The 12,939-nt window shown below is 57.7% G+C and overlaps 1 protein-coding gene across 2 annotated transcripts in view; it reads right to left on the bottom strand.

Moving 5' to 3' along the window:
- The window catches only part of LOC147100498 (endothelin-converting enzyme 1-like), a 312,062-nt gene that overhangs the window by 38,153 nt on the left and 260,970 nt on the right, over positions 1-12,939 (bottom strand). For both annotated transcript variants that reach the window (XM_085966797.1, XM_085966796.1), the window contains one exon: positions 6,515-6,592. In XM_085966797.1, the coding sequence (XP_085822923.1) occupies positions 6,515-6,592 (78 nt within the window). The remainder of the gene's footprint in view (positions 1-6,514; positions 6,593-12,939) is intronic.

The following is a 12,939-nucleotide window of genomic DNA, read 5'->3' as shown; positions in this document are numbered from 1 at the left end:
GCTCAGTGACCACAGCGCCCGGCTCAGTGACCACAGGGCCCGGCTCAGTGACCACAGGGCCCGGCTCAGTGACCACAGGACCCGGCTCAGTGACCACAGGGCCCGGCTCAGTGACCACAGGGCCCGGCTCAGTGACCACAGGGCCCGGCTCAGTGACCACAGGGCCCGGCCCAGTGACCACAGGGCCCGGCCCAGTGACCACAGGGCCCAGCTCAGTGACCACAGCGCCCAGCCCAGTGACCACAGGGCCCGGCTCAGTGACCACAGGGCCCGGCTCAGTGACCACAGGGCCCGGCTCAGTGACCACAGGGCCCAGCTCAGTGACCACAGGGCCCAGCTCAGTGACCACAGGGCCCGGCTCAGTGACCACAGGGCCCAGCCCAGTGACCACAGGGCCCAGCCCAGTGACCACAGGACCCAGCCCAGTGACCACAGGGCCCGGCTCAGTGACCACAGGGCCCAGCCCAGTGACCACAGGGCCCGGCTCAGTGACCACAGGGCCCAGCCCAGTGACCACAGGACCCGGCTCAGTGACCACAGGGCCCGGCTCAGTGACCACAGGGCCCGGCTCAGTGACCACAGGCCCCGGCTCAGTGACCACAGGGCCCGGCTCAGTGACCACAGCGCCCGGCTCAGTGACCACAGGGCCCAGCTCAGTGACCACAGGGCCCGGCTCAGTGACCACAGGGCCCGGCCCAGTGACCACAGGGCCCGGCCCAGTGACCACAGGGCCCGGCCCAGTGACCACAGGGCCCGGCCCAGTGACCACAGGGCCCAGCTCAGTGACCACAGGGCCCAGCCCAGTGACCACAGGGCCCAGCCCAGTGACCACAGGGCCCAGCTCAGTGACCACAGGGCCCAGCCCAGTGACCACAGGGCCCAGCCCAGTGACCACAGGGCCCGGCTCAGTGACCACAGGGCCCGGCTCAGTGACCACAGGGCCCGGCTCAGTGACCACAGCGCCCGGCTCAGTGACCACAGCGCCCGGCTCAGTGACCACAGGGCCCGGCTCAGTGACCACAGGGCCCGGCTCAGTGACCACAGGGCCCGGCTCAGTGACCACAGGGCCCGGCCCAGTGACCACAGGGCCCGGCCCAGTGACCACAGGGCCCGGCTCAGTGACCACAGGGCCCGGCTCAGTGACCACAGGGCCCGGCCCAGTGACCACAGGGCCCGGCCCAGTGACCACAGGGCCCGGCCCAGTGACCACAGGGCCCGGCTCAGTGACCACAGGGCCCGGCTCAGTGACCACAGGGCCCGGCTCAGTGACCACAGGGCCCGGCTCAGTGACCACAGGACCCAGCCCAGTGACCACAGGGCCCGGCTCAGTGACCACAGGGCCCAGCCCAGTGACCACAGGGCCCAGCCCAGTGACCACAGGGCCCGGCTCAGTGACCACAGGGCCCGGCTCAGTGACCACAGGGCCCGGCTCAGTGACCACAGGGCCCGGCTCAGTGACCACAGGGCCCGGCTCAGTGACCACAGGGCCCGGCTCAGTGACCACAGGGCCCGGCTCAGTGACCACAGGGCCCGGCTCAGTGACCACAGGGCCCGGCCCAGTGACCACAGGGCCCGGCCCAGTGACCACAGGGCCCAGCTCAGTGACCACAGCGCCCAGCCCAGTGACCACAGGGCCCGGCTCAGTGACCACAGGGCCCGGCTCAGTGACCACAGGGCCCGGCTCAGTGACCACAGGGCCCAGCTCAGTGACCACAGGGCCCAGCTCAGTGACCACAGGGCCCGGCTCAGTGACCACAGGGCCCAGCCCAGTGACCACAGGGCCCAGCCCAGTGACCACAGGGCCCAGCCCAGTGACCACAGGACCCAGCCCAGTGACCACAGGGCCCGGCTCAGTGACCACAGGGCCCAGCCCAGTGACCACAGGGCCCGGCTCAGTGACCACAGGGCCCAGCCCAGTGACCACAGGACCCGGCTCAGTGACCACAGGGCCCGGCTCAGTGACCACAGGGCCCGGCTCAGTGACCACAGGCCCAGCTCAGTGACCACAGGGCCCGGCTCAGTGACCACAGCGCCCGGCTCAGTGACCACAGGGCCCGGCTCAGTGACCACAGGGCCCAGCTCAGTGACCACAGGGCCCAGCTCAGTGACCACAGGGCCCGGCCCAGTGACCACAGGGCCCGGCCCAGTGACCACAGGGCCCGGCCCAGTGACCACAGGGCCCGGCCCAGTGACCACAGGGCCCAGCTCAGTGACCACAGGGCCCAGCCCAGTGACCACAGGGCCCAGCCCAGTGACCACAGGGCCCAGCTCAGTGACCACAGGGCCCAGCCCAGTGACCACAGGGCCCAGCCCAGTGACCACAGGGCCCGGCTCAGTGACCACAGGGCCCGGCTCAGTGACCACAGGGCCCGGCTCAGTGACCACAGCGCCCGGCTCAGTGACCACAGCGCCCGGCTCAGTGACCACAGGGCCCGGCTCAGTGACCACAGGGCCCGGCTCAGTGACCACAGGGCCCGGCTCAGTGACCACAGGGCCCGGCCCAGTGACCACAGGGCCCGGCCCAGTGACCACAGGGCCCAGCTCAGTGACCACAGGGCCCAGCTCAGTGACCACAGGGCCCGGCCCAGTGACCACAGGGCCCGGCCCAGTGACCACAGGGCCCGGCCCAGTGACCACAGGGCCCGGCCCAGTGACCACAGGGCCCGGCTCAGTGACCACAGGGCCCGGCTCAGTGACCACAGGGCCCGGCTCAGTGACCACAGGGCCCAGCCCAGTGACCACAGGGCCCAGCCCAGTGACCACAGGGCCCAGCTCAGTGACCACAGCGCCCAGCCCAGTGACCACAGGGCCCGGCTCAGTGACCACAGGGCCCGGCTCAGTGACCACAGGGCCCGGCTCAGTGACCACAGGGCCCGGCTCAGTGACCACAGGGCCCAGCTCAGTGACCACAGGGCCCAGCTCAGTGACCACAGGGCCCAGCTCAGTGACCACAGGGCCCAGCCCAGTGACCACAGGGCCCAGCCCAGTGACCACAGGACCCAGCCCAGTGACCACAGGGCCCGGCTCAGTGACCACAGGGCCCAGCCCAGTGACCACAGGGCCCGGCTCAGTGACCACAGGGCCCAGCCCAGTGACCACAGGACCCGGCTCAGTGACCACAGGGCCCGGCTCAGTGACCACAGGGCCCGGCTCAGTGACCACAGGCCCAGCTCAGTGACCACAGGGCCCAGCTCAGTGACCACAGCGCCCGGCTCAGTGACCACAGGGCCCAGCTCAGTGACCACAGGGCCCAGCTCAGTGACCACAGGGCCCAGCTCAGTGACCACAGGGCCCAGCTCAGTGACCACAGGACCCAGCCCAGTGACCACAGGGCCCGGCTCAGTGACCACAGGACCCAGCCCAGTGACCACAGGGCCCAGCCCAGTGACCACAGGGCCCGGCTCAGTGACCACAGGACCCGGCCCAGTGACCACAGGGCCCAGCCCAGTGACCACAGGGCCCGGCTCAGTGACCACAGGGCCCGGCTCAGTGACCACAGGGCCCGGCCCAGTGACCACAGGGCCCGGCTCAGTGACCACAGGGCCCGGCTCAGTGACCACAGGGCCCGGCTCAGTGACCACAGCGCCCGGCTCAGTGACCACAGCGCCCGGCTCAGTGACCACAGGGCCCGGCTCAGTGACCACAGGGCCCGGCTCAGTGACCACAGGGCCCGGCTCAGTGACCACAGGGCCCGGCTCAGTGACCACAGGGCCCGGCCCAGTGACCACAGGGCCCGGCCCAGTGACCACAGGGCCCGGCTCAGTGACCACAGGGCCCGGCTCAGTGACCACAGGGCCCGGCTCAGTGACCACAGGACCCAGCCCAGTGACCACAGGACCCAGCCCAGTGACCACAGGGCCCAGCCCAGTGACCACAGCGCCCAGCCCAGTGACCACAGGGCCCGGCTCAGTGACCACAGGGCCCGGCTCAGTGACCACAGGGCCCGGCTCAGTGACCACAGGGCCCGGCTCAGTGACCACAGGGCCCGGCTCAGTGACCACAGGGCCCGGCTCAGTGACCACAGGGCCCGGCTCAGTGACCACAGGGCCCGGCTCAGTGACCACAGGGCCCGGCTCAGTGACCACAGGGCCCAGCTCAGTGACCACAGCGCCCAGCCCAGTGACCACAGGGCCCGGCTCAGTGACCACAGGGCCCGGCTCAGTGACCACAGGGCCCGGCTCAGTGACCACAGCGCCCGGCTCAGTGACCACAGGGCCCGGCTCAGTGACCACAGGGCCCAGCCCAGTGACCACAGGGCCCGGCTCAGTGACCACAGGGCCCGGCTCAGTGACCACAGGGCCCGGCTCAGTGACCACAGGGCCCGGCTCAGTGACCACAGGGCCCGGCTCAGTGACCACAGGGCCCGGCTCAGTGACCACAGGGCCCGGCTCAGTGACCACAGGGCCCGGCCCAGTGACCACAGGGCCCGGCCCAGTGACCACAGGGCCCGGCTCAGTGACCACATGGCCCGGCTCAGTGACCACAGGGCCCGGCCCAGTGACCACAGGGCCCAGCTCAGTGACCACAGGGCCCGGCTCAGTGACCACAGGGCCCGGCTCAGTGACCACAGGGCCCGGCTCAGTGACCACAGGGCCCGGCTCAGTGACCACAGGGCCCGGCTCAGTGACCACAGGGCCCGGCTCAGTGACCACAGGGCCCAGCTCAGTGACCACAGGGCCCAGCTCAGTGACCACAGGGCCCAGCCCAGTGACCACAGGGCCCAGCTCAGTGACCACAGGGCCCAGCTCAGTGACCACAGGGCCCAGCCCAGTGACCACAGGGCCCGGCTCAGTGACCACAGGGCCCGGCTCAGTGACCACAGGGCCCGGCCCAGTGACCACAGGGCCCGGCTCAGTGACCACAGGGCCCGGCCCAGTGACCACAGGGCCCAGCTCAGTGACCACAGGGCCCAGCTCAGTGACCACAGGGCCCAGCTCAGTGACCACAGGGCCCGGCTCGCACCAGTTTTCCCCTGGCTCTGCTGCTACCGGATCAGCATCAGGCCAATGAAGCACTGACTGCTGCATCAGTGAGAGTTGCCACAACAGATGCATGTGTGGCGACACCATGACTGGAGCCACTGGTGGCCCAGGAGACCCAATACGGCAAGTCCCCACGGGAGGGATAGTGACTCGGTGAAACTGATGGATCAAAGTTATCTTAAGCACATGGGAGTACTTTGCAATGATAACACGCCCCAACCATCCCCTCCTTATTTGAGACACTGCCTGCTAACGGAGCGCTTCTGATCTGCTCTCCTGTGCACGTTGTTGCATATAATTCATGCAGAAACAGATGTTCAATGTTTGTAATGTTGCTTAAAACAGAATCCTAACCAGTGTGTGTGGTGTGCATGCAGAGTGCTGGGAGAGGGGAGGGCTGGGTGATTTTGCTTAAAGGGCCATCAAGGCAAAAATGACATGCAACTGACCACATCTGACATCACTGGAGTGTCACAGTATTGCACCGTAACCCACAATCCGAATCCAACAGGTGCCAATGCTGAAGCTCCCTTTGAAGTTGGCGTCGAGTTGTAACCAATGGATGAGCTACAAAGAGTTGGAGCCTGGAGATTCAGAACTCGAGACTGAAGAGTTTGGTGTCGGAGCCCAGAGTGTTGGGAATGTCGGGAGTTGGATTGAGTGATTTGACAACTATCCTGCCCCAAAATTGGGTGGAACAGTGGTGGGAAATTCGGGTGACAAGGCCAATTCCACCATGACCTCAATTATCCTACCCCTGCCCCGGCTCGCAAGGCTGTCGGCTGCTTCTTCAGTGTCCGTCAGATGTAAATGCCCGTGCGGAGGCTGTGCCTAGAAAGCTGCTCCGTTTCTCTGCCGCTGACCCCAGGGACCACCAGGCAGACGGCCTAGTGGACCTCCTTTTGGAGGGCAAGGGTCCGGTTTTGGCACCTCTCCTTCCCCTCAGGCCTCACCAAGCCACCTGTCCAGGCATCGACTCAGTCTAAGGCCCGCCCAAAATAAAGGCCCTCCTTGATCGTTGGGGCTTTTCTCCTCCCATTGAGCGACCTCCTCCTCGGGTGCTGAAGCAGTGATCCAGCTGTAACACCATCTGAATTCTCCTGGCTCGCAGTCGCTCGCTCACTCTTGGTACCAATCAATTCAACCAGAAGCCTACGCTGCAGACTTGCTGACCCCTCTCCCCCCGACCCTGGGTCACAGTGAGGTCGGGACAGCAGGCGCAAGTTCACGCCCCAGACTGCAACATCACCAATGGAAGGAGAGTCCAGCAAGTTCAGACCTGAAGAGTCGGGGGGCTGGGAAAGAGAGGTGATGCAGGGATAGTCAGAGGTCTCGGGAGAGTTTGATCTTCTAGATGTGTTAACGTGAGTGATTCAGGCGGATGGTTAGCAGATTATCTGGACAAGCCGCATCTGCTGTGAAGGGTGTTGGCTGCACAATGCAGACACTGCACACCACATAACGTTACATTTGCTCTCACCAGTACATGAACGTACAAAGGACCAAAGGTAAACCTGAATGTATCTGCTTACATCTTCGAAGACTTTATCCAACTCTTTAGGATCCATGATGAACTTTGGATAGCCAATCATGTCGTAGATTGAATCAGCCTGTCCAACAGAAAAAAACGCACAAAGTTAAGCAAGGACAGGTGTTGAAAATGTTAGTCTGCAAATCAGTGAGAGCAATGTTACTGTATGAACAGTTAATGCCACTCGCGTGCAATGCCTCTCACTGCGGTCTAAGGAGCCGGTTTGCACTGAGCTGAGCTGGATTGAGCCTGTGAATCAGTGCGAATGGGAGCCTGTGAATCAGTGTGAATGGGAGCCTGTGAATCAGTGCGAATGGGAGCCTGTGAATCAGTGCGAATGGGAGCCTGTGAATCAGTGTGAATGGGAGCCTGTGAATCAGTGCGAATGGGAGCCTGTGAATCAGTGCGAATGGGAGCCTGTGAATCAGTGTGAATGGGAGCCTGTGAATCAGTGTGAATGGGAGCCTGTGAATCAGTGGGCCCCCCAACCAACGCTGCCCCACTTTGGATGATTTTAAATGGATTAAAATCTCCAATAAATAGCAGAGAGGGGAATTTTGGACAAGCTGGTGCGATGTTTGGACAGTAACGTCGCTCGGGAGTCTCGAGGGGAAACTGTTACTGGGCACGCTCCCCACATCTCGCAGGCAGCCAATGGACACAAAGAAAAGACCAGAGGGAACAATGTGGTGAAATGATGTGGTCTCCTCACATCAGCAGCACTGCAGTCACAGCCTCAACCCAACGCAGATCAGTACAAACAGGCTCACTTCAAACAACTTCGACTCACATCAGACCAGTGCTGTCCAGTACGTTAGCACACTATCCAGATGTGGCCAATGGGGAATCCAGATGTGGCCAATTGCAATTCTGATTAGTAAATTTAAAAAAATGAATAACAGACTCTGCCACCAGGGTGTGTGATCTCAATACTCAGATTCGCACGACGTGTGCATGTGAACCTTAACCTCTCCGTGCATTTGTTGGTAAAATGGTAAGGGGTAAAGCAGAGTATGCGAGTGTTTTTGATCACTGTGATGCTTTACTTCCTTGATTATTGAGCGGTGGGAGATGTTTGTGAAGTAAATATACACGTGTGAAGTACCTGCATTTTGTGAGAGGCGTTTTCTACTAAAATTAGTGCATGTGGTTAAAACTGTGTCGCCATAGCAACCCCCTGTGGCTGGTCAGTGACTTCTATTGGACAACACTGGACTGGATGAAGGATTAGTGGACTGCACAGTCCCCAGTGACAATACCGAGTGGAAGAGTTAACAGGCAACGTTTGGTTGGTTAACCATCGTTTTGTTTCAATTATAGGGTCTCTCGGGTAATGTACAACGAACAGTATTTACAGGTCAATTAGGAATGAAATGTCGTAACTCAGTAAGCTTCTCTACAAGGCTCATCATCAGTCAAATAATAATTGACCTAAGTGGCAGTGGTTATCATGCAACATTGATTCCGAACCTTAATACAAAAAAAATGGAATTTTAGTTATAATTTGGGCTATTCAAATCCGTTAATGGGCCCACGGTTCAGAATCTCAGGGGAAATGGGCTTTTATTTTAAGTGGTTTCCATGGTTACAATTGGGTTTGGCAATGGGCAGGATTGGCAACGTTCCCCAAGTTGTGTACAAATCTCAATTCTGTGGGGGGGGTGTCAGGAGGTCCCCAGTGCACGGGCGAAACGAATAATCTGCAAGATTGAGCCCACGAGTCATTTTTGCGCTGCTAAATCCAGCTCCCTTATCCCGAAGGCAGATTTGTAGACCCCATTTTTCAGGGGTCTACGATTCTCTGTTGCTGGGTTAGGAAGCGGAGTGCGCCTCAAGGACATAGCAACTAGAACAGTCCCCGGTATTAAAGCAACAAGACTTGGATGCACCCCCACCGCGCCCCAAAAAACACTGGCCAGACGACACTCCACCTCCACACCCCCCCAACCGCCCCCCCCAACCAGGACTACCCGAGACGAGCACCATGTTCTCCTGTTGCAACAGTCGGTCAATAGATACATCAAACAAAATCCCCGAAAGGAAACCAATTCAGACTGCTCAACAGAATGGAAGCCAAGTCGAGCAGGCTCCTTAAGGGCCGTGTGATCCTCTCTGTCAGATTATTCTTTCCCGGCTTTCTTAAAAATTTCCTTCCTGTGATGTGGGCTTTGCTGGCACGGCCAGCATTTATTGCCCACCCCTGGTTGGCCTGAAGGTGGTGATGGGTCTCCTTCTTGACCCACTGAAGGCGGTTTGAAACAATTGATGGCTTGCTGGACCACTTCAGAGTCAACCACATTGACATTGGACTGGAGGCACGCGTCGGCCAGAACGACAGGTTTCCTTCCCTAGTTCTGTATGACAATCCGACAGCTTCGTGGTCACTTTTACTGGTTCTTTTATTTATTTTAAATTCAAAATTCTCAACCTCGCATTCTCTGGATTATTAATCCAAGCCTCTGGATTATTAGTCCAGTAACATAAACCACGACACCTCCCGTACTCAATGTACGGATGGCGAGGATGTAAATCTTCAGTGTTGGGCACCTGCTCCCACCAGGAAAGGTGCAAACCTTCAGCACTTTCTAAAGGACGTGCAAACCCAAATTCAGATGTTCCTGAATAAATCCACATTGGCGCCAGCCCTTTGGCTTCAGTGTTGTCCTGACATGACCAGTAAGACTTGTTGATGTCAAGAAGTTTGGAGGTCTTTTTTTAATTATAAATATGTATGATGATATTTGACAGCTGTTACTGCAATAATTGAGGAAGCACCCAGCCTCCTTGCTTTGAGGCTGAGCCAGATGAACCGCTCCTCCTCATACTCTGCGGAGCCTTAATCATTTCCCACCAGCTGTGACCTTCAGATAACCTTTTCAATCGCGGCAAATAATTACCTTTCAGGCAAGGTTTCTGTACTGAAATTAAAAATATACCCGGGTGAGTTTTTGGTTTGCTTGTTCTGTGCGTATCGTATTGTGTACGGTGGCCTTGTGTAGTGGCTATTTAACAGGACCAATAATCCGGAGAACGAGAGTTCAAATGCCACCATGGGCAGCCTGAGAACCTGATTTCAGTTTAAACAAAATCTGGAAAATAAAAGCGGACGTCAGTCAAAGTGACCGTGAAGCTGTCGGATTGTCGTAAAACCCCAACTTGTTCACGACTCTCCTTCAGGGAAGAAAACCTGCCGTCCTTACCGGGTCTGGCCTTGGCCTACATGTGACTCCAGTCCCACACCAACGTGTTTGACTCTTAACTTGCCCTCTGAAGTGGCCCAGCAAGCCAGCACCACCTTCTCAGGGCAACTCGCGGTGGGCAATAAATGCCAGCCTTGCCAGTAACGCCCATTTCCAAAGAATGAGTTTTTTTTTAAAGTAAGTATGCAAGCAAGGTAGTTCAACGCACCCACCGCCGCATCATTGCGCCCCTCAAGCTGTTTTTATACTGGGTGTCACTGGGCACTAGCAGACCGCTTCCTGCAGCCTGTGGCAACCCCATTGTAAACATGCATCAATTGTTAAGCCCAGTGGTGAGGAAGTCAGGTGTTTGCTTGACTGGGTCTTTCTGGACACTGGCCTCAGCGAGTCCAACACGCTCACACTTGGGGGAGAGGTGCTGGCTGCCTGACCAGCTTCAGGAACCGGCAGTTCAAAAACACCCAGTGACGCCAGCCTCAAAGCAAGTTTAAACCAGGTTTGAAGGCCCGCTTTGACTTGACTGTGTGCCAGGCCTAACCCAGCCACCAGGGAGCAGGGAGGGAGAACTGGCCGGGTGAAGCATCCTCTCTTACACGGCACAGCCCCGCACAGCACACATCAGTCAGGAACACAAAAGGCAAAATATTGCGGATGCTGGAAATCTGAAACAAAACAGAAAATGCTGGAAACACTCAGCAGGTCAGGCATCATCTGCAGAGATAGAAACAGAGTTAACGTTTCAGGTCGATGACCTTTCATAGGATTACATAGGATATATGGCACAGAAACAGGCCATTCGGTCCAACCAGTCCATGCCGGCGTTTATGCTCCACTCGAGCCTCCTCCCGTCTTTCCTCATCTAACTCTATCAGCGTAACCCTCTATTCCCTTCTCCCTCATATGCTTGTCTAACCTCCCCACATGATGAAGGGTCATTCACCTGAAACGTTAACTCTGTTTCTCTCTTCACAGATGCGGCCTGACCGGATCAGCCAGGGTCTGACTGAACGGCCGAACAGGCTCAAGGGGCTGAATGGCCTAGGCCCTGCCTCTTGCAAGTCAGGGTGGACAGGGAAATTGGCAGGGGCTACATCAAAGTGGGAGAGGGCAGTGTGAATGAGTTGGGGAGAGATAACTTTCAGAGGAGACGACAAGGAACCCCCCCCCCATAATTTAATGTCAGCTGTGGCTCAGTGGGAGGCACAGTCGCCTCTGAGTCAGAAGGTTGTGGGTTCAAGTCCCACTCCAGGGACTTGAGCACAAAAATCTAGAATGACACTCAGCGCAGTACTGAGGGAGTGCCGTCTTTCGGTTGAGACATTAAACCGAGGCCCCGTCTGCTTTGTCAGGTGGATGTAAAAGATCCCCCGGCACGGTGTCCTGAACAATATTTATTCCTCAACCAACATAACAAAAACAGATTATCTGGTCATCATCACGTTGCTGGTTGTGGGAGCTTGCTGTGCGCAAATTGTCTGCCACGTTTCCCACATTACAACAGTGACTCCACTTCAAAATGTACTTCATTGACTGTAAAGCACTTTGAGACGTCCGGTGGTCGTGAAAGGCGCTATATAAATGCAAGTCTTATTTCTTAATGGGAAAAATGTATGAACCACATGGAGCAGAAAGGTCCAATTGCCAATCCGTGCAGGTCTCACCAGGCAATGTTGGTCCACAATTGCCCTCAACATCCCAGGTTCCGGTGGGCCGACACAACATCTCACAGAAAGTCCTGTGAATTCCTGCATTATACCCGGGCAGTGTGATTTGATGCTGCCCATCCTGCAATCTTACATAAAAAGGCCCCAGAAGCAGTTTCTGAGTGGAGTTGAAAATGACAACAGATCACTCGGCCTACCCAACGCTAATCAGTCGCCCCTGCTGGTGGGGGTCGCCTGCGTGGAGGGTGGGTGAAAGGTCATCGGCCTGAAACGTCAACTCTGGTTCTCTCTCTCCACAGACGCTGCCGGACCTGCTGAGCAACGAGCCCTGTAACTTTGGCGCTGCGCAGCGCCAGCATTCAGAGTGCTGCTCACACGGAGTTTTTGCATTGAAAAGCTGGCTGCGTGGGATCCCTGCAGCTCACAGGGAAGATCGCTGCCGAGTATTCCCAGCATTTTTCTGTTCTCATTTCAGATTTCCAGCACCCGCAGTATTTTGCTTTTGTTAAACTATTAGCAAGCCCTGAGCTGACCAGCACTGCGATAATTATTCCTATTGCTTGGAGTCAGTCTCCGTCCTGACCTGTGACCTATCGCATTATTTAACCCTGAAAAGTGTGAGTTGATGCATTTTGGGAGGACGAACAAGGCAAGGGAATACACAATGAATGGTAGGATCCTAGGAAGGATAGAGGATCAGAAGGATGTGGTGTGCATGTGCATAGATCCCTGAAGGCAGCAGGACCAGTAGATAAGGTGGTTAAAAAGGCATATGGGATACTTGCCTTCATTAGCCGAGGCATTGAATATAAGAGCAGGGAGGTTATGATGGAGCTGTACAAAACGCTAGTTAGGCCACAGCTGGAATACTGTGTGCAGTTCTGGTCACCACACTAGGAAGGATGTAATTGCATTGGAGAGGGTGCAGAGGAGATTCACCAGGATGTTACCTGGGCTGAGCGCCGAGACTGGACAGGCTGGGGTTGTTTTTCTTAGAGCAGAGAAGGCTGAGGGGGGACCTGATTGAGGTGTACAAAAATTATGAGGGGCATAGATAGGGTAGATAGAAAGGAACTTTTCCCCTTATTAGAGAGGTCAATAACCAGGGGGCATAGTTTCAAGGTAAGGGGCAGGAGGTTTAAAGGGGATTTGAGGAAAATCTTTTTCACCCAGAGGGTGGTTGGAATCTGGAACTCACTGCCTGAAAGGGTGGTAGAGGCAGGAACCCTCACAACATTTAGATGAGCACTTGAAACGCCATAGCATACAAGGCTACGGACCAAGTGCTGGAAAATGGGATTAGAATAGACAGGGCTTGATGGCCTGCGCGGACACGACGGGCCTCTTTCTGTGCTGTATAACTCTATGGGGTAGATTTTCCCAAACCTGTCGGGAAGAAGGCGGGACTTCCCCTTTTGGGTTTTTGACCCGCCTACTTCGACGTCCGGCCAATCCGCGTGATTTTCCCTTGATTGACCTTGTTGAGCCCGCCCAGCAGGCCAATTAAGGGCCACCCGGCAACAGGTGACATCACAGACTGAAATTTCATCTGTCAAGAGTTC

The sequence above is a fragment of the Somniosus microcephalus genome, chromosome 25 (genome assembly GCF_052327205.1).
Source record: "Somniosus microcephalus isolate GS21.2 chromosome 25, FLI_Smic_1.0, whole genome shotgun sequence".
Taxonomy (NCBI): Eukaryota; Metazoa; Chordata; class Chondrichthyes; order Squaliformes; family Somniosidae; genus Somniosus; species Somniosus microcephalus.
This window is presented reverse-complemented; position numbering and strand designations above follow the sequence as displayed.